General features: G+C 43.6%; 1 protein-coding gene across 1 annotated transcript in view; it reads right to left on the reverse strand.

The window, feature by feature from the left end:
- LOC126252579 (sialin-like) overlaps window positions 1–17,029 on the reverse strand; it is a 66,686-nt gene extending 49,657 nt beyond the window's left edge. Inside the window, exons 1-5 of the mRNA XM_049953480.1 lie at window positions 16,961–17,029; window positions 15,970–16,203; window positions 15,495–15,579; window positions 11,388–11,602; window positions 2,053–2,205 (exon numbers count right to left, since the gene is read on the reverse strand). Coding sequence (XP_049809437.1) covers window positions 2,053–2,205; window positions 11,388–11,602; window positions 15,495–15,579; window positions 15,970–16,203; window positions 16,961–17,029 — 756 coding nt within the window. The remainder of the gene's footprint in view (window positions 1–2,052; window positions 2,206–11,387; window positions 11,603–15,494; window positions 15,580–15,969; window positions 16,204–16,960) is intronic.
- Window positions 17,030–20,123: the final 3,094 nt, after the last annotated feature.

Genomic DNA, 20,123 nt, shown 5'->3' on the forward strand with positions numbered 1-20,123 from the left:
ACAGCACATATGGAGGATCTCTTGGAACGAGAGGATGTTCAGCGAATGGATTGACGAGCCCGTTCCACTGACATAAAATTCAGCGAGTACATGGGGGATGCGTTGTGGGAGAAGGCGTGCATCAACGACGATGCAGCAGTTGTTAACCGTACTGGTGAAAGAGTGAAACAGCCCACCACAGAAACTCCTTACCAACCTTGTGGACAGTAATGAAGGACTTTGGAGGGCATGCATTGCTCTCCGTGGTGAACACACACCAACACTAACACCAATGACTTGCGTGTAATTATTATCTTTGAATAAAAGTTTGTTTCTATTTGTTTCATTTCGCATTTCTCTGAGTAGTACAAGTTCTTTCTTTGTATGGTCCAAGTTTGATCGAGCTACGTTATTTGGAAGAGAGACTCCATGCGAAAGTTTTGCACACCAGTGAAAATTGGTTCGTTAGCTGAACCAAACGAAACTAACTGACGACAAAGTCGAGCTGAAGAAGCAAATAGAGACACAATGAAACTTGTAAACGGTGGAACCAGGTGAATATCGAAAGATGTTTCCCGATACGACACCTTACGATAAGACCTCCATCTTCGTGAGGAGACAGGTATGAATAAGAACACATTATGACTAAGGAGAAAGTCGTCGAAGACTTCAGCCCTTATTTAAACCTGAAGCGGCAAGAAGAGGGAGAAAATATTCAAGGCAGGCGAATGTCCTCGTAATAATGCATGTGGAGTTTGCTTGAAGGGGAGATTTACACAAACCAGAGTTTGTATAAAGGGTGCTAAAGTTTGACGCTGCTGTTGCTGATTATGATGAGATAGAGGTAGGAGAGACATATGGCGACAACGTACACTAGGCCAGACACCAAAAGTTGGCTTGAGAAATGTAGATGTGGAAGAGAGTGAGTTATAAAAAGGTTACGCACTGAAAGACGTTTTTGGCCAGGTACTCGCAAGCACCTTACAGTATATACAGTAGGAAAATAAAAGAACAATAGGGGCAAATTTAATGATTTTGAGAAAAGGATGAAAGCAATTGAGGACCCACGACTGCTTCCTGAACATGCGTTATATGAATCGCCGTTACTCCTGCATGTTTTCTAGTGTCATCCTTCCGCTTCCCATTAGGTCTTCGTCCCGTTGAAGGAACCCGGTGCAGAAATCATTGGTCAATTTCCACGCTAGTTTTTTCCCTGGTCCATTTGTGAGTATACCGGTCTCTGCTAGAAATATCCAACATGCAGCTCTCCAAAGCACATTAGGAATCCATCGGTTTTTGAACGGCTTTTGTATAAAAACCCCATATGCTACTGGCAAACGTCACGGTCGATAACACGTACATATTGTAAATTCTGTTTCAGTCACATCGCAAGCTTAGTTTTGAGAACTCTGTGTATTTTACAGAAACACTCCACGTGATTTTACTGCTTATCAAGTCGTTCAAAGTGCGCCAAATTAAAAATAAATAAATAAATAAACAATAAATAAATAAAAAACTCTTCTTCAAGTTCTGTAACTTGATAGGTAACTTCTGTTGTTTTTTCCTTCTTTGTGTTTATTGTGATTTTTTTGCTTGATCTTAATTAATTGATAGTTATGTTTTTAAGCTAAGTCTATTAAGCTGTTCTACTCGTTTATCTGCTCTGGAGAGAAACAGCACAATTTAGTCAGAAAAAGACAATAATTCAGGTATGATCCATTAACACATATTACTGCTACATTTCCACAGGTTAAGAATCTGAACATTTCATTTAGGACTACTGAAAATAATTTTTGGTGACATAGAACTTTCTTTCACGGGTGATGGGTGGACATCATCCCTGAATTTCCCACTGTCCTGATGTATAATGGAAGTTGAAGAATTGCTGTGTATCAGTATTAGCAAATGATTTGCCTCATCGTCAGTAGACCACCGGTAAATTAAAAATTTTCTAATTCTCGCTTATAGCTTGTAGATGCTACAGCAGTGTTTCCTGTCTAAAATGGGAATATTTACACTTCACTGCTATCCTTGGAAGAACACAACACCACCATCTCCGAGTTCTCTACTTACACTTTCTATGTTGAAGTGCAGAACGTTGGCAACGTATTGTGGCAGCGACGTGATCAGGAGGTAATACGTCCAGTCCAAGGTGACAAAGAGTGCAGCGAAGGCCCACAGCACTGGAGACGTCAAGATACTCTTCCAGGGAATCGGCAATTTTTTCTGCATCAGTAAAAAGGTATACAGTTTAGATAATGCTATAAGACAACTGGTAGATCCTGGCTCAGTTAATATGGCAAAAGACCTCATCGTTATTTGTCATACGTGAATGTGTTGTCATGATAGTTGTAGTTAGTGAGTATGAAAAAGTGTTAATTTGGAACAATAATTCTCAGACTCTGTGTACTGTATTTCATGTGGAGACTAGCGTATATCCGTATAAAGGCGTGATGACGATATTCCACTAGCGGGCAGCCTTACGGAGGTGGAATCGGTTAGTCGCCTCGACAGCGGCCAGAGCATAAAGTTATTGAGCTGCAAAGCACCTGAGACAACCAGAAAGCGCAACTCAGCTGAGTAAACCCTTTGGTTATGACCGTTTTACATAAGCGCGCTACGTAACCGGAAGGCAATTCACTTGTTTACATGAAACACACCCTTACGCGTCATTATAGTATTGTGTTGACTACTTCACTCTGGATTTGGTTTTAGTCTTTTATATATTTTTTTACAACTGGGACTATTTCTATATTGGTTACGACAGGTTTGAGATCCGTTATGGAACTTACCGGCTTGCTGCTTCCTGGGCGAAGTCGTGCATTGTCCCCCGATTGTTTGTGAACTTGTTCGTCATGAGTTAAATTTTAATCCAAGTACCGTGCAGTTGGATTTGACTATCGTGCATCTAAAGAACAATTCATGTTTGTATCAGAGGGATACAAAAGAGACTCTGTGCGACTTTATGTTGGCGTATAACATAACCAGAAAATCTGTGTATGATGGCTGGATATTACACAGGAAACCTAACACTGTGGTTAGGTGCACGCTATCTAACTGGTACTCACCCTCGCCCAACACAGTGAAATGTCATCTTTGACACCCAAGTAACTTTGACTACTCCAGCGAAGTAAAACCTGAATCGCGGTCAATAGGATTCTTGTATTTGTGGCAAAGGAACTGTTTCGCTTCCATAAGAGGACCCCGATTCTATTTCCTATTTCGACAGCATTTGTCTCGATGATGTTCATATCTGCTAATTGTCAAGCCAGGTAAGCCACAGTACTTCAATCGAATGGTCAACAAAGTCATAAAAGTGGCGGAATGAGCGTCTTGGAAGATGTAATACCTGCTCGAAACAGTGTTTGCGTCGTACAGTGAAAGTGGTAAATAAAATGATTTCGTACGCCGTGATAGATTTCCTTTCAGTAAAGTCGAAGTTAAAACTCTCTCTGATACGTTTCACTGAGGTAAAGAAGTCTGTATCCTAAGATTTCCCTAGTGCTTTCATAGTTAAACACGTCTTGCAAAAGGGAACAGTGTGACATAGACTCGCCTGAGTACATCGTATCTTTCTCTTTACCAATATTCCGTTCTTTTTCTCGATTTGGTTCATAAGAGGTTAGCCTATGACAGTACTTCGAAGAAAATTTTCGTTATGCACTTTCTGTCGCTCCGAGTTAATTTTTTACTTTATAATCTGTACACAAGGTAGATAAAGCAAATTAATGACAGTGGTCTCTTTTGTCAGCGGCGAAAATCCACTGAAACTGTTCTTCCTTTGTCAATAAGTTTCTCATAATAAACAACCCTTATAACTGGTCTTAGCGTCATCGCAATAAAAGTTTATTTACTGAATTATTTTGTTCATTTTTGGAGCTACATATACAGGCCATGAGCATTTAGATGTCAGATCATAATCCTAGGACAAGACAATCCATGAAGCAAACACAAAACAGAACTGAAACTTCCTGATAGATTAAAACTATGCGCAAGAAGGGGGCCTCGAATCCAGAGAGTTCCCTTCCGTGGCCACTACTCTTACCAACAGAGCAAAGAGCCTGTGAACTTTGACTGTTGGTTGTACTTTCAAAGCACAGCAGGATGTCTCGAAATAGTGCACACTCCATTGTATAGTCAGACATTCCTGTTGACAACGCTGCATTCTCTCAATAGATAGTCAGAGCCGTGGAAGTAATGTGACATGACAGCTGCCTACATTCGCCTGTAGAACAAAGGCAAGACAGCTCTCGCTCTTTCGTTTGGCTGCCGTCAGGTCATCGGAAAGGAACGGAATGCGACATCACATCAGATGGTGGTGTGTTCACGCTAGACGTAACAGCAAAAAAGGCGCTGTGCTTAGCCAAGTTCCGAACAATGAACGTGAGGTTATGACGTACTATCCGTGATACATACAGTTGCAATATACACTAGCTGATGAAAAGTACCCGGACACTCCTACGAAAAGTTACATTGATCACTAGATGTCACAAGAAGCGGAGCCACCACTATAAAAGGAGGCGGGGAATATTGCGTTGTCGGCAGAGACGTACTAACAGTAGAATAGTTATGGCAGGAGATCTCAGTGGCTTCGAAAGTGGACTAGTCATTGGATGTCACCTGACTAACTAATCCATCACGTGCATTTCAGCCTTTCTAAAGCCGCCCGAGTCCACTGTTGGTGATGTAATTGTTAAGTGGAAACAGGAATAAACAACTATAGCTAAATCAAGCCTAGGCAGACATGTACAGATGAACAGGGAACGTCGAGCACAGCGGAGGGTGGTTCTGAGCCATCACATGAAATCAGCGGAAGAAATCACTCGTTAGTTCCAAAGTGCTACAAGCAACCCACCTAGAAAAATTACTGTGAGTAAATACACTGTAGCGCCACAGAAACTGGTATAGGAATGCGTATTCAAATACAGAGGTATGTAAACAGGCAGAATACGGCGCTGCGGTCGGCAACGCCTATACAAGACAACAAGTGTCTGCGCAGTTGTTAGATCGGCTACTGCTGCTACAATGACAGGTTATCAAGATTTAAATAAGTTTGAACTGGTGTTGTAGTCGGCGCACGAGCGATGGGACACAGCATCTCCGATGTAGTGATGAAGTTGTGATTTTTCACATTCGACCATTTCACGAGTGTACTGTGAATATCAGGAATCCGGTAAAACATCAAATCTCCGACATCACTGCGGCCGGAAAAAAATCCTGCAAAAACGGGACCAACGACGACTGAGGAGAGACGTTCAATGTGACAGAAGTGGAACCTTTCCGCATATTTCTGCATATTTCATTGCTCGGCCACCAACAAGTGTCAGCGTGCGATCCATTCAACTAAACATCATCGATAGAGGCTTTCGGAGCCGAGGGCCCACTCGTGTACCTTTGATGACTGCACGACATAACGTTTTCCTGGGTCCGTCGCTGGATTGTTGATGCCTGGTCGGACGAGCCTCGTTTCAAATTGTGTCTAGCGGATGGACGTGTACAGGTATGGAGACGTCATGAATATGGAGTCACTGTAATGGGCAATTTCAGCAGGACAATGCGACACCCACACGTCCAGAACTGCTACAGAGTGGTTCCAGGAACACTCTTCTGAGTTCAAACACTTCCGCTGTCCACCAAACTACCCAAACATGAACATAATTGAGCATATCTGGGATGCCTTGCAACGTGCTGTTCAGAAGAGATCGTCACCTCCTATTACTCTTACGGTCCGCCCCCGATAGCTGAGTGGTCAGCGCGACAAAATGCCCTAAGGATTCGATTCCCGGCTGGGTCGGAGATTTTCTCCTCTCAGGGACTGGGTGTTGTGTTGTCCTAATCATCATCATTTCATCCCCATCGACGCGCAAGTCGCCGAAGTGGCGTCAAATCGAAAGACTTGCACCCGGCGAACGGTTTCCCCGACGGGAGGCCCTCGTCACACGATATTTATTTTATTACTTTTACGGATTTATGGACAGCCTTGCAGGATTCGTAATGTCAGTTCCCTCCAGCGCTACTTCAAACATTAGTCGAGTCCACGCCACGTCATGTTGCGGCACTTCTGCGTGCTCGCGGGGCCCTAAATGAAGTTAGGCAGGTATACTAGTTTCTTCGCTCTTCAGTGTAGTTAAAAAGAGTGGGGTACAATGCTCCAGGAGGTTTTCATAAGCCACACATTTCTGCAGTCAGTGCCAATCGCCGCTTTAAGTGGTGTAAAGAGCGGCGCCAGTGAACAGTGGATGACTGAAATGAATGATTAGAAATGATGAATCATGACGTACTCTAAGACAATCTGAAGGAAGGGTTTAGGTTTGGCGAATGTCTGGAGAATGTCATCTACCATGTGCAGTGCCAACAGGAAATACGGGGGCGGGGGAGGGGTTGGGAGGGGGCGTGTGGTTGACGTGGCTAGTGTGTGGTCCCATTATTACGCTTGAGAAAACGCGAAGTACGGAAGGATATAGACACATTTTATAGCATTGTGTACTGCATCCACTAGAGGAACAATTCGGAGACAGTGGCTGGTTGTATCAGGTTGACGATGCGCCCTTTACTAAAGTAGCATCTGTGAGGCAAAGTGTTGTGGACAGTAACGGTCCTACTCCCAGCCTGAATGCAATGAATCATCTTGGAATGAGGTAGAACGCTAACTTCATTTCAGACTGCAGCGGCCAACATCACTACGTTCTCTGGTTTTGGATCTTGACGAAAATAGGATGACATTCCTTCAGAGACTTTCAGACAGCCGGCCGGTGTGGCCGTGCGGTTCTAGGCGCTTCAGTCCGGAACCGCGCTGCTGCTACGGTCACAGGTTCGAATCCTGCCTCGGGCATGGATGTGTGTGATGTCCTTAGATTAGTTACGTTTAAGTAGTTCTAAGTTCTAGGGGACTGATGACCTCAGATGTTAATTCCCATAGTGCTCAGAGCCATTTGAACCATTTGATCTTTCAGACACCACGTTGAAAGTGCCCAGCAGAATTCAAATCGTCATGAAGGCGAAAGATGGAAACTCTTCATATGAACATCCGCTGATAGGTGTTCGGATATTTTTGCTCAGCTAGTGTAATAATTAATGCACTAGCAATGACAAAGTTTATTAATGGTCAAAGCGAAATTTACAACTGATGTGATTAACAAAGTTTTTGTGGTAAGCAGGTGCTAAATGTGTAAGTAGGCTGTTTAGTTTTTTATGTTGGTAACGCCACGTAGCGCTCTGTATGAAAATCACTGACTGTGCTGTGTGCACTCTGTGGCTCGTTGGCATTGTTGGAATATTCGCTATTGTAGTGTTGGGCAGTTGGATGTGAACAGCGCGAAGCGTTGTGCAGTTGGAAGTGAGCCGCCAGCAGTGGTGGATGCGCAGAGAGAGATGACAGAGTTTTGAGAGATTGCGATGTGAGCACGATCTGGACATGTGTCCGTCAGAAAAAGGAAATTTGTTTAATTGGAACTTCTGAACATTATTAAGGTAAATACATTGTTTGTTCTCTATCAAAATCTTTCATTTGCTAACTATGCCTATCAGTGGTTAGTGCCTTCAGTAGTTACAATCTTTTATTTAGCAGGCAGTATTGGCGCTCGCTGTATTGCAGTAGTTCGAGTAACGAAGATTTTTGTGGGGTAAGTGATTCATGAAAAATATAGGTTATTGTTATTCAGGACCATTCTTTTGTAGGGATTATTGAAAGTCAGATTGCGTTGCGCTAAAAATATTGTGTGTCAGTTTAGTGATGATCAGAATAAGTAAAGAGAGAAATGTCTGAGTACGTTAAGTTTTGCTCAGCTGTTTGAAAATCAAATAACGTAAGAGGTTTACTAGCACAGTCATTCACAATTTTTCAAAGGCGACGTTTCAAATGAAACAACGGAAAAATATCCAAATATTTGAAAAAATGAACACTTACTCGCATTTTCTTGGGTAAATATATACACGCAGACTAATAAAATAGTATTTAGAACCCTACAGGTAGAATCGTTTTACTTTTCCCCTGCAGTTGTTTCTCTTTCTACCAATCAAATTACGTAAAAGCTATATTTCTCTCTTCAGTAGAACAGACTTTTTCACGTACGACGAATATTATTTAATAAAAGCCGTTTCATTTGTTTATGTTGTTATTTATGCACGCTACAGGCTTTTCCTTCACCCAGGTAATGTAAAACCTAAATTATTTTTCTTTTTCAGGTATTTGGCCTCTGTGCAGCAGAACTCTCATAGAAATTATATTTAAATCCTCATGGGAGCTTTACAAAACATCACGAAGACAAAGCATACAAATAAAATTATGACTAAGAATACACACAATCTGCTACAATTACCCGAGTTGGCTCGGGGAGAATATGTGAATGCTGCCATTTGAAATGTGTTGTCGATTGTTGTATCGTTTGTGAAGCACACAAGTTAAGTAGAAAGGAATTACCACCTCATTTGCGTTATCATCGGCACCTTACCCTACAACAAATATTGTAAAGCTTTTTGAAATGTGTGGAAATTTCAAATGAATTATAGTCTGGCTACATCCCCTCACTGCTGTTGTAACCTAATGGAAACCTAATGAAAACAGCGTTGAGTGGTAACAGCATCTATAAAATTTGGCGAGATGCGAGTAGCACTCGCCTTCTGACAGTTCCGTACAAACTTGACAATGTATACAGTATAGACAGTTTATACATTCCAGGAATCGAGGATACTGACAATTTTTGCCTGTTATGGACGTCTATACTCGCAAGATATCGGTCCCAGGGATTCCAAAACTCTCGAGAATGTTTAAATTTCAAGTTTGATTTGAATGACCAGAGAAGATTTTTTTGTGTGATACAATTTCGGACGTTTTCCTTTACTTTTACTGTGAAACCTTACTCATTGCCAAATTGCATGATTCTAGGTCAACGGGCAGTACCATGTAGGTGTTGATGAGCTAGTTTTCGAGCTTCAAAATATGTGACACGGATGGCCGTATCTTTTGAATGAAATGGCTTACTTGTTAGAAGCTTAAAATTTTTGCACTGTCAAGGAACCATAGACCTTAACATTTGACATAAATTTGAACTTGATACGTGAGCCGTGGTAAAAATTGCTGTTTTGAAGAGCACGCCGCAGTGCGTTGTGTGAAGCAGTCGCCCTGCGTTTCTGGCGGTTGCGCCGCTGTGGCAATCGCAGCTTTGGTGTCTCCCTATGGTGGGAAAGGTCAGGCTGTTCACGTGCATTTAAGGGGCGCTATAAGCTCGCGAGTAGGTTTCTACCTCACTATTTACGGCCGTCCTATCCACCTCACTCCTACCCTCAAATACCTTGGCCTCACACTCGACCGCCACCTCACCTGGACTCCCCATCTCCTTACCATCCAAAACAAAGCTCACAACCACCTCCACCTCCTGCAACTCCTGTTCGGCCGGACGTGGGGTCTGCATCCTTCCACCATCCTTCACACCTACAAATCCTTGGTCCGCCCCATCCTCTGTTATGCCAGCGTCGCTTGGATTTCCGCCCCTCCCCGGTTCTATAAAGCCCTCCAAATCCTCGAACGCCATGCGCTCCGCCTCGCCTTCCGCATCCGTCTTCCGTCCCCCACGTGCATCCTCTACGACCTCATCCCCTTCCCCCACCTTCTGCTTTTCCTTGAACACATCTGCACACTATATATTGTCCGCCGCCTTGATCCCCCTCATCCCCTGGTGTCTCCCTTCCTCTCCACCCCCAACCAGTTACCGCGCCTTTACCGTTGTGTCCCACCCTTTGTCCATCTCCACACCCTCCATCTCCTTTCCCAACACAACTTCCAGCGTCTACCCCTCCTGGATGATGAGCTTCGCCCTAACATCTAACCTTCCTACCAACTCTAACCCCATCTTCCTGTCTCCTCCTCAGGGCTCCCTCTCCTCCCCCTCCCTCCTCCTGAGAGGCTTCCCCCTCCTACTCCCCCTCCATTTCTTGTGCCTCCTTTCAGTGTCTCTGCGCTCACTCCTGCCCTGTCTTCCCTCTTCCTCTCCCACCCCACGTGTCTCCTGCCTCTTCGTGAACCCACCAATGCCCCTCCTCTCTTCATCCCGCCGCTTCCCCAGCTGCCCCATGCTCTCCCCTCCTTTTCCATCCTCTCTGACCTTTCCCTCAGCAGGTCCCACCTGGCAGTTTTATTCTTCGTCGTGTGTGCTCCAAGTGAGTTTTAAGTGTGTTGTTCCGGAGTGTTTTTAATACTGTGGCCGACTTTTAACCTGTGCATGCGCATTCAGTGTCTTCTCTGTGTTTTAAGGATCGCCAACTGTGTTTTTTAACTTTCTGGTGACTTTTTTAACTGTCCCCCATGAACGTCTCCATGTCAGTGTATTATTACCTCCATTTTCTCCCCTTACTCTGTTTTATGTTCCCCTGTTTTATCTCCTTATGTATGTATCATTTTATTCTTGTTTTAGTTGTCGTTTCACTCGTCTGAAGAGCGGCGGATTGTGCCGCTGACAGCCCTCCCCTGCCCATATGCGGCAGGGGAATGAAATCACAATAAAGAAAAAAAATAACTCGCGAGTAGGTCAGCTGGTCAGCTTGGGTCAGTGTCTGTCTGTCGTCTGGAGAGCTAGTATGTGTTAGGCCGCCAGTCTGGTCGAGTTTGTTGGTCATTGGCGGTTGGTTCGGTCGGTTAGTTAGTCGCGCACTGAGACACAAGATGACTTGTCCGTCTCGAGCGTCGGCGCATGTGAGGTCGCCACGTCAGTCCAGTGGGCCGCACCGTATAGCGAGAGGTAGTGGCTTCGCGGCCCACGCGAGAGCAACAGAAGTCAACCCACGACATGGGTCTGCCCGGTGCGAGCTGCGACGCCGTGAGACGGGAGATCGGCGCGCCTTCATGCGTCCGGTGAAGCGGCTGGCAGCGGGCGGTTCGGGAGAGCGTTTTGGGGGTGCTGCGCCAGGTCTTCGCCAGACATCCCAGTTTATTAGAAGTTAAGTGATTCGTGATACGTTGTTTCATTTACTTGTTAAATTCTACTTGTTTTCTTGGTCAGCCTCTCGTCCCCAGCTTGCTCGTCTGTCTCTCGTCCGCATTTGTTAGGCAGTTAGTGTCTGTCTGTCTGTCTTTTGGTCTGCCGTACATTAATAGCTGCCTCTGTCATGTTTGTCGGATTCGGTGTTAACGAATTTATTGCTTGAAGTGTAACGGCCGAATTCCTGAAATATGTTTTTATCTTTTCTATCATCTTGAGAGGCGGTATATGTGTAATGTAGAGCATGTTTGGCTAACCTTGTATATTTTATGTAAGACTGCGTTTCATGAGTTTTATTTTGTGGTCATTTTAGTACAAGTTGCACCTTCGGTGGCAAGTTAATATTTTAATGTTAGTGTTTTGGGGTTCCCTTTTCACGGATTGAGGCATGGAACCCAAAATATACCTTATTTAGCCTCGAGTGCACAACGGTACCTTGGCGCTGGACTCTATGTTGGCCTCTATGAAGTAGCGCTCGGCTGGGTCAATGTGCTTGTGCTGGGCCGGGGAGTCCGCGACGTAGAAGCACCAGGGCACGCACCACAGCAGGCCGACTCCGCCGAAGAAGTAGAAGGCCAGCGGCCAGCCCACCGACGTCACGCACAGCGCGCCCGTCAGCGCCATCGAGATCAGCGTCCCTCCGAACACGCCTGCCGCACGGCACACGTCACAATTAATTACAGTGAACGCGTAAAATCTTGTGACTCTGTTCATTGAAACAACTATTGTAATTGCTGAAGTGTTACTCAGCTCTGTTTCAGTGTATCAGCCCCATCTTCAGGGGCAACTGAAAAGTAAAAATGAAACCAGGCACCGTAGCAAGACTATGTAACAGTGCCGCGGACCCCGTTCCTAGTGTGCTTTTTTGCGTTTGTTGGCAGTTTAATGTCTGGTTGCGTGGCTACCGGTTTGGTTACTCATCGAAATTTTTGCGTTTTTGGTCCTGTTGCCATGGGGCTTTACATTACGTCATAAGTACTTTTTGTGGCATGTTTGGTTACTCATCGAAATTTTTGCGTTTTTGGGCCTGTTGCCATGGGGCTTTACATTACGTCATAAGTACTTTTTGTGGCACTATCTTGGAGTTTTATTACTGGTATTTATTATTTTGTTTACTTATTTGACCTTGTGAGTCCGCAGCTCGTGGTCGTGCGGTAGCGTTCTCGCTTCCCACGCCCGGGTTCCCGGGTTCGATTCCCGGTGGGGTCAGGGATTTTCTCTGCCTCGTGATGACTGGGTGTTGTGTGATGTCCTTAGGTTAGTTAGGTTTAAGTAGTTCTAAGTTCTAGGGGATTGATGACCATAGATGTTAAGTCCCATAGTGCTCAGACCCATTTTAACCATTTTTTTGACCTTGTGGTTTCTTCAGTATTGTATGTACTTTTTTCGATGTTTACATTTTAATGCTTGTGGCATGTGTTTTTACTATCACAAATGCTTCTGTGCTTTTATTATATCTGTTATTTACACTAGACTCTTGCTAAACCGCCCATTCTTCTCACGTGTGGGTGCCGGATTAGCCAAAGTGCTGGATTTTTGAGAGTGTCTAAAATTTAGTATAAACACACAGGGATTGTGCTTTATCAAATCAAAAGATACATTCATTTTTAGAGCAAACGTAGTCCTTGAGTGTATACACGCATATTAGTATCACTCGACACTCACTGTTAAACATGTCCCAAAGTTTGGTTGTCACCGTGATGATACGCTACTGTAGTATGCTTTATCACACAACGGCCTTATAAGCATTTCATAGGTCCTAGCATGTTTCTGAATGTTGCATAATGTACTCCAGGAAGACGTATCCAGCTTCATGAGATATCCTCAAGTTCTCTCCTCCAACGTCCTTCATCACTTTCGTCGTAACGTTCATATGAGCTTATGATTACCCCTTTCCTGCTGAAGTTTGGTCATAAATAGTTGTTCGTCCAACACTGTTACCAGCAACAATGGTTTTCTACTAGAAACCTCCAGTTTATATCTAATTTCGAGTTTCTGCTTGAGGTATAGCATAACATGTTTCGATTTAGAAGCCGCTATAATGATCCGTAAGGAAACCCACAATTTCAAAGTGTACACGAATGCTGAATATTATAATTAACTAACAACATTGTTGCAGACGAAATTTCATTATTGTAGGTGCCATTTCAGGTTGAACGACTAGATGCTGGAAGTGTGGCGGATTACTGAAAGGCCGGACTACTCAGGGCCGTATTAGCGAGAGTTTGGTGTATTTGACTTCTATATCCGTCTTGCGTAGTGCGCTGGTTTGACATTACATGTGATCCATGTAAGTTTTTGTGTTGGTTAATTTTATTGGTTTCACCTCGGGTTTTTTATACTTTGGGCTTGGTCTACTACATTTTTATGGGGCGCTCATCTCTCGTACATTCGCTTTATTTTCAGCTGCTCATTACTATTTTCGTCACTTTGAACTTTATCTTAACTTCTCCTTTGCTCGGGTGGGGCGCTCCTCACGGCGTGCTTACTTCAGTGCAGCTTGTAATCACGTTACTCAGTTCTCGATCCACTGTTCGGGGGACACTTTGCTGCTTCCTATTAGTAATTGGTGTGTGGCAGACTTTGCGGTCGCGTCATTTCCCAGTCGTTTAGTTGTTTAGTTATGACTGAGTGAATAGTTTTTTCGTTTATTACAGTTACGTCAATTTGCGTGCTACCATCAATGACCGCACTGTGCAATCTTGACATCTGTTGGCCTTCCGTAATCTATGGGTCAGTTTTAACCTTACATTATAGCTCTTGACTTTTCTTATAGTCCTTAATACGGCTCTGTTTGCGTTTATTTAGAGTCTAGGCCTTCGACTATGCTTGAAATATATGATTGATTTACATCAGGCACATTTGAGAGATGGTTTTAACGTGGTCACTTTTCCATACTCCCACTAATGAGCCATGCACAGTAGATGTGCTGCCGTTAACTTAACTTGGACATGTACACTTTGTACTGGTTTTAGATATGTTGATTTTTCCTCGGTATATCTTTTATCTTATTTGATTTTGTATTACTGGTAGGTTTTTCATGGGTCTTACTGCTCAGAAATATGGCTTCATTTTTAATTTACAGTTCCACTTGAAGACTGAGCTGACACTTCAGTAATAAATATTTTGTAGAGCTGTAGCGGAAGTTTCAGTTATGAACCATTTATATAACAGCTGTGGACGTCCCACTAACAGAAGTTTATAACATTATTCCAAATGGTGAAAGAAATGAACTTAAACAACAAAATAACAGCGATTATCCAACAAAAGATGACTGAGATCACCTTCGGACTTAAATATAGAAAACAGATCTAAGAAGCCTTCGAGATCAGGCAAGGAGACTGGCTCCTGCCTTTACTGCCGAACTTCTTGGAATTCAAGGGAGGAGTGAAAAATGGAGTCAGAATGGATTGTATGAGCGTAGAACAGACAGCTGACTGCGTAGCTTCTGCTGATGGCCTTGTACATTTTCCTCATCGTATGATCACAGTCACAAAACAAATCTATGAACTTAATACCCACAGAGGCCAAACCGAACCTCTAATTTCCGCTCCGAAAATGTAGCTTATAACTAACATCAAGAAAGCGCTCATAGAGCTAAGTTTACATCGTAGAAAAATTGAACGCAAAAAATGTTTGAGTATATAAGAAAATCAATATAACCAAAAATTTCTTTCAAAGAAGCCTCTACACCTATGATGAAAAAGATGGTTGTTCTACACTAGCTGACTAGAGGTGTTTACAAAGGCGATCTGTGCCGTTTCATGCAAGCCCATACACTATTAGGCAGTCACTCAACCGGAACAACAGTATGCCACGTGATGAATAGGAACGGGTATGAACGAGAAGTTAGAAGCCAAAGAAAGAAAGATCTCAGGGAGACCATAGACCGACAAGAGAGAATGCTTCTATGTGCATAAGGTGGCAGGCACCAATTGGGAAAGTTGTATGTCTTTCTATGGATGCATGAGACGAAAGAGCCGAATTATAGTAAGATTCTTTTATAACTAATATCTGGAAAAAACACGAGGAACTCTTGTTTCCTAATGTTGAAGAATATACCCAATAACTTGATATTACAAATTAAACACAAATAAATGTGCTCTTCTGAACAACTCAGAGCACGCCAGCATTTTGAGAAAAGGAAAAGTTAGGCAAGACATGGTCCGTAGAAAAGAAGGCGAATTTACTGGTTGCAAGGTAAAGTTCGCATAAAGATATGTCTGGAATAATATGCAGCACAACTGGCCAAAATAACGGAAGAAGTAGGTGGGACGCACCAAACGATGTTTTCATCGAGTAATTGACTACCCTTCTAGAAATTTCGGGATAGCGAAAACTAGCTCAGATGTCTGCACCTCGTAGTTCCAAAGAATCATCAGCGACCAAATTCCGGCGACAGCCAGCTCTCAGTTACCTGTTCACAATATAATAATAATTTGTTGCGTTGGGTAATTAACCTACAACTAAAAAGCGCGTGTGAGAAATACTGTTTGTGGAAAAGACGAATCTCTGATGATATTTCCGTAATTTGAAACTCACCAACATAGATAACGGAAAACTTGCTTCTCTCGTGGTCAGGGGCCCATCGACATATAACTGTCTGTATGGCTGGTATAACGCCGCCCTAGAAGTTAAGAGAAACAAAAATGACATACAATCCCTTTATATATAAATAAATACCAAATTGTGAAATGTAGCAGTGAACTTTAAGCAAATAAAAAATAAGGATTGTGGAAAATAAATGAAGGATTGTTCGAAAATTTTATTCTTTGCAATTAATCCCTTTTTTTGTATAAAGGTCACCAATTTTTTATTTTAAACGAAACAGTTTAATATTTCTACACCAATGTTGGCAGATGCGTTCAGTGTTTGTCGACCATTCTGTAATTGTTCCAAATGTCCAAGGTTTTTGTGCCTTTGTATAGAAGCTATGCTTTCATTAGTGTAAATATTATCAGGCATGGACCATACCTAATGCGTAAGGAAACTGGCAGTAGGAGTGGAAAATACGTACCAGAATAAATCCCTGTCCGATCCTGTTGGCGAAAAGGACGTAATAGCCAGCCCACGCTGACGCAGGAGTCAGGATTGTGAGGATGGACGAGATGAAGATGCCGAGCCCGAAGACGATTTTACCTCCGAAACGGTCGGCCATCACGCCCCCGGGGATGTGGCCCGCCGCGTAACCATAGTAGTAGGCAGCCAGCAGCTCGCCTTGCTCCTGTCTGTCCCAGATGAAATGCCCGTCCTGGAACACGAGGCGGCGAACTGTAGCAGTTTGCGCTTTAGCAGAATAGTCACTAGATGGCCAGGACATCAGACCACACACAGCCAGCTACGACTGGATGCACAAGTGTTCGTATACAGATATTGTAAGAAACTCTACACAATCATCGTCATCTTTAAGCTTTTGCGCCTGTGGTTAGTGAGGGTACAACAAAACGAAAACAACTGAATTAGTAGGTTGTTGTAAAATAAAAATTGGCACATTCGGCTGGAGTTTTACTCGCCAGTAGAACTACTGATTTATTCTTTTGAGTGAATCCAGTCTCTGGGAGCAACTGAATGAAAGTCACCTGATCCCCGGCACATTCAGTTTAGAGCAGAAACAACTGATCGTTTTGGCGCTGTTACATCGTTGTGATGTGATCCAGGGTTTGTTCAGGTACCCCACAGTCACTGCTTGAGTTATCTACGAATCCACATTTACAGAGCATGGCCTTGCATCTAGTGTGGTCCCTTCGGATATGGTTGAGCTTAACCCAGTCTTTCCTAGCAGAGTCGAACCGTTTTCGTGCTTTTGAAGGGTCAGTTATAACGTGACAATTACTGACTGAGTTCTCCCATTCCTTTCTCCAAGCGTCTGTAAGGTTGAAGCTATCCTCTCCTCTTATGTAGCTGTTATTCCATATCGGGTTTCGTGACTTCAATATGTGATTTGGTAAATTTCTAATGACCTCTTGAATAGGTAGGCATTTTGCGTCATCTATTTGTATTATTTTTACCCATTCTTTAATAGATGTTTTTTGGCGTCTTAATTTTGGCGGTGCTATGTTGGCGATGACGAGAGCCATGGTATCGGGGTAGATTTTAATGTTCCAGTGATAATACTCACGGTATCGCTTCCAATTCACTACTTTCTGTAGAAGTACGTCAAAAACTTTGACCGTCGTTTTATCAGAAAATGTCAAGTTGTAACCTCACCACTATATTTGTCTCTAAGAAATTTAGTCCAACTTCACCTCCCACTCTATAAAAAACTACCTATTACCAAAACTATGTATCCAGAAACTGTTATCCAACTTAAACTCATATGTTAACCTTTGGCTAAACAGAACCTAATTTGAATTGAATTGTAACTGGTCTTAATACAACTTGTCTTCATGTTAAATGCGCAACTGTAGTAAAAGCAATAATCTGGCCCTAATCAGAATTTCCACTTACCTCGAGTCTTGACAACATTGTTGCATATTTCTCGAAAGCATAATAACAACCAGCAAGCAGGCAGCGGCTAAGCCAGATTTATCTCTAAATAAAATTACCAAACTATATTCAAACTGTTTCATACCATATGGTGCAATGTGGTACTGCCTAATGTTAAACAGCGTGATAGGGAGAGGAGCTATTCCTATGAAATGGTATTCAAAACAACAATTAGAATGAACTATGTATTCCAACGGACAGAGTAAAATTTCGCGTGATCTTCACACATTAACATTGGTCTGAATAATAGTATGCTTAACAAAGTGAACAATGATTTGAAAAGGGGACACTGTTAACTGAGAACGTCTATAAAAATCAGGCAGCTTGATAAATAAATGTCGTGTGACTAGGGCCTCCCGTCGGGTAGACCGTTCGCCGGGTGCAAGTCTTTCGATCTGACGCCACTTCGGCGACTTGCTCGTCGATGGGGATGAAATGACGATGATTAGGACAACACAACACCCAGTCCCTGAGCGGAGAAAATCTCCGATCTAGCCGGGAATCGACAGGATTGGCATTCTGTCGCGCTGAACACTCAGCTACCGGGGGGTCATACAGCTTGATCAGTTGATATCTTAATGCGTGATTCAGGGAAGTGGGGTGGTCTTTCTCTCAGTTCTCAGCAAGTGAACAAAGTTAACTAGCTGCCAGGAATCATTTCTACAAAGTAGATGAGCAATGCTGCCGTCTTACGTCAAACTTCTTCTCTCTCTCTCTCTCTCTCTCTCTCTCTCTCTCTCTCTTTTTTTTAAAAAAAAGAGCATTATTCAAAATTCATCACAGCACTACTAAATTCGTCCATCACCTACCATACTTCATCTAAGAATGTATCAGACAGCACAGAGTCAAAGACTGTGCCACGACAAGACCAAACACTGTTTAACAGTAACGTAACTTCCTCTCTCTCTGACCTGCACTGCATGCCGCTAACATACAAAAATCAAAATGACATGTCCAGAATGAGATTTTCACTCTGCAGCGGAGTGTGCGCTGATATGAAACTTCCTGACAGATTAAAACTCTGTGCCGGACCGTACTCGAACTCGGGACCTTTGCCTTTCGCGAGCAAGTGCTCTACCACCTGAGCTACCCAAGCAGGAAGGTAGGAGACAGGTACTGGCGGAAGTGAAGCTGTGATGATGGGGCGTGGGTCGTGCCCGCGAAAGGCAAAGGTCCCGACTTCGAGTCTCGGTCCAGCACACAGTTTTAATCTGCCAGGAAGTTTCATGGCATGTCCATCTTGCAATCTACAGATAGGCCAAGCCACGGACTGAAGTTTCTGGGAAATCGCGTTATGGCAATTGCTGTGTTCTCCTCGTGAGTCGCGACGCGTGCCAATATCTGCGTTCGCAGGCGGCGCGGGACTTACCTTGCGGTCAGCCCAGTCGGCTATACCCAGATTCTCCAGTTCCGTGTCCACTTCAGAGGAGTAGATTTCGCGCAGCGCCGTGTTGTTGACCATGTCGACGATGGCCATGGACAGGTTGACGCGGGTCGCGTAGCTGATGGCCAGCCCCACCAAGTTCAGCACCAGCAGAGTGTACCGCGTCTTCCAGAAGCCTGAGCTCGCCGCCAAACAAGCAGGAATGTTACTTGGGGATATCGGCGAGCCTCTTGTATCATACCTAATCTATTCAAAGTTTCGCACCGCCTATATGTATACAAAGTATACGAAGTTGTGTTGTTTTTGATTCAAGGAGAACTAAGAAAATAGCTGTACATCTACATCTACATCCATACTCCGCAAGCCACCTGACGGCGTGTGGCGGAGGGCACCTTGAGTACCTCTATCGGTTCTCCCTTCTGTTCCAGTCTCGTATTGTTCGTGGAAAGAAGGATTGTCGGTATGCCTCTGTGTGGGCTCTAACCTCTCTGATTTTATTCTCATGGTCTCTTCGCGAGATATACGTAAGAGGGAGCAAAATACTGCTTGACTCCTCGGTGAAGGTATGTTCTCGAAACCTCAACAAAAGCCCGTACCGAGCTACTGGGCGTCTCTCCTGCAGAGTCTTCCACTGGAGTTTATCTATCATCTCCGTAACGCTTTCGCGATTACTAAATGATCCTGTAACGAAGCGCGCTGCTCTCCGTTGGATCTTCTCTATCTCTTCTATCAACCCTATCTGGTACGGATCCCACACTGGTGAGCAATACTCAAGCAGTGGGCGAACAGTGTACTGTAACCTATTTCCTTTGTTTTCGGATTGCATTTCCTTAGGACTCTTCCAAAGAATCTCAGTCTGGCATCTGCTTTACCGACGATCAACTTTATATGATCATTCCATTTTAAATCACTCCTAATGCCTACTCCCAGATAATTTATGGAATTAACTGCTTCCAGTTGCTGACCTATGTTGCAGCTAAATGATAAGGGATCTATCTTTCTATGTATTCGCAGCACATTACACTTGTCTACATTGGGATTCAATTGCCATTCCCTGCACCATGCGTCAATTCGTTGCAGATCCTCCTGCATTTCAGTACAATTTTCCTTGTTACAACCTTTCGATATAGCACAGCATCATCCGTAAAAATCCTCAGTCAACTTCCGATGTTATCCACAAGGTCATTTATATATGTATATTGTGAATAGCAACCGCCCTACGACACTCCCCTGCGGCACACCCGAAATCACTCTCACTTCGGAAGACTTCTTTCCATTGAGAATGACATGCTGCGTTCTGT

This window comes from Schistocerca nitens, chromosome 4 (genome assembly GCF_023898315.1).
Source record: "Schistocerca nitens isolate TAMUIC-IGC-003100 chromosome 4, iqSchNite1.1, whole genome shotgun sequence".
NCBI lineage: Eukaryota > Metazoa > Arthropoda > Insecta > Orthoptera > Acrididae > Schistocerca > Schistocerca nitens.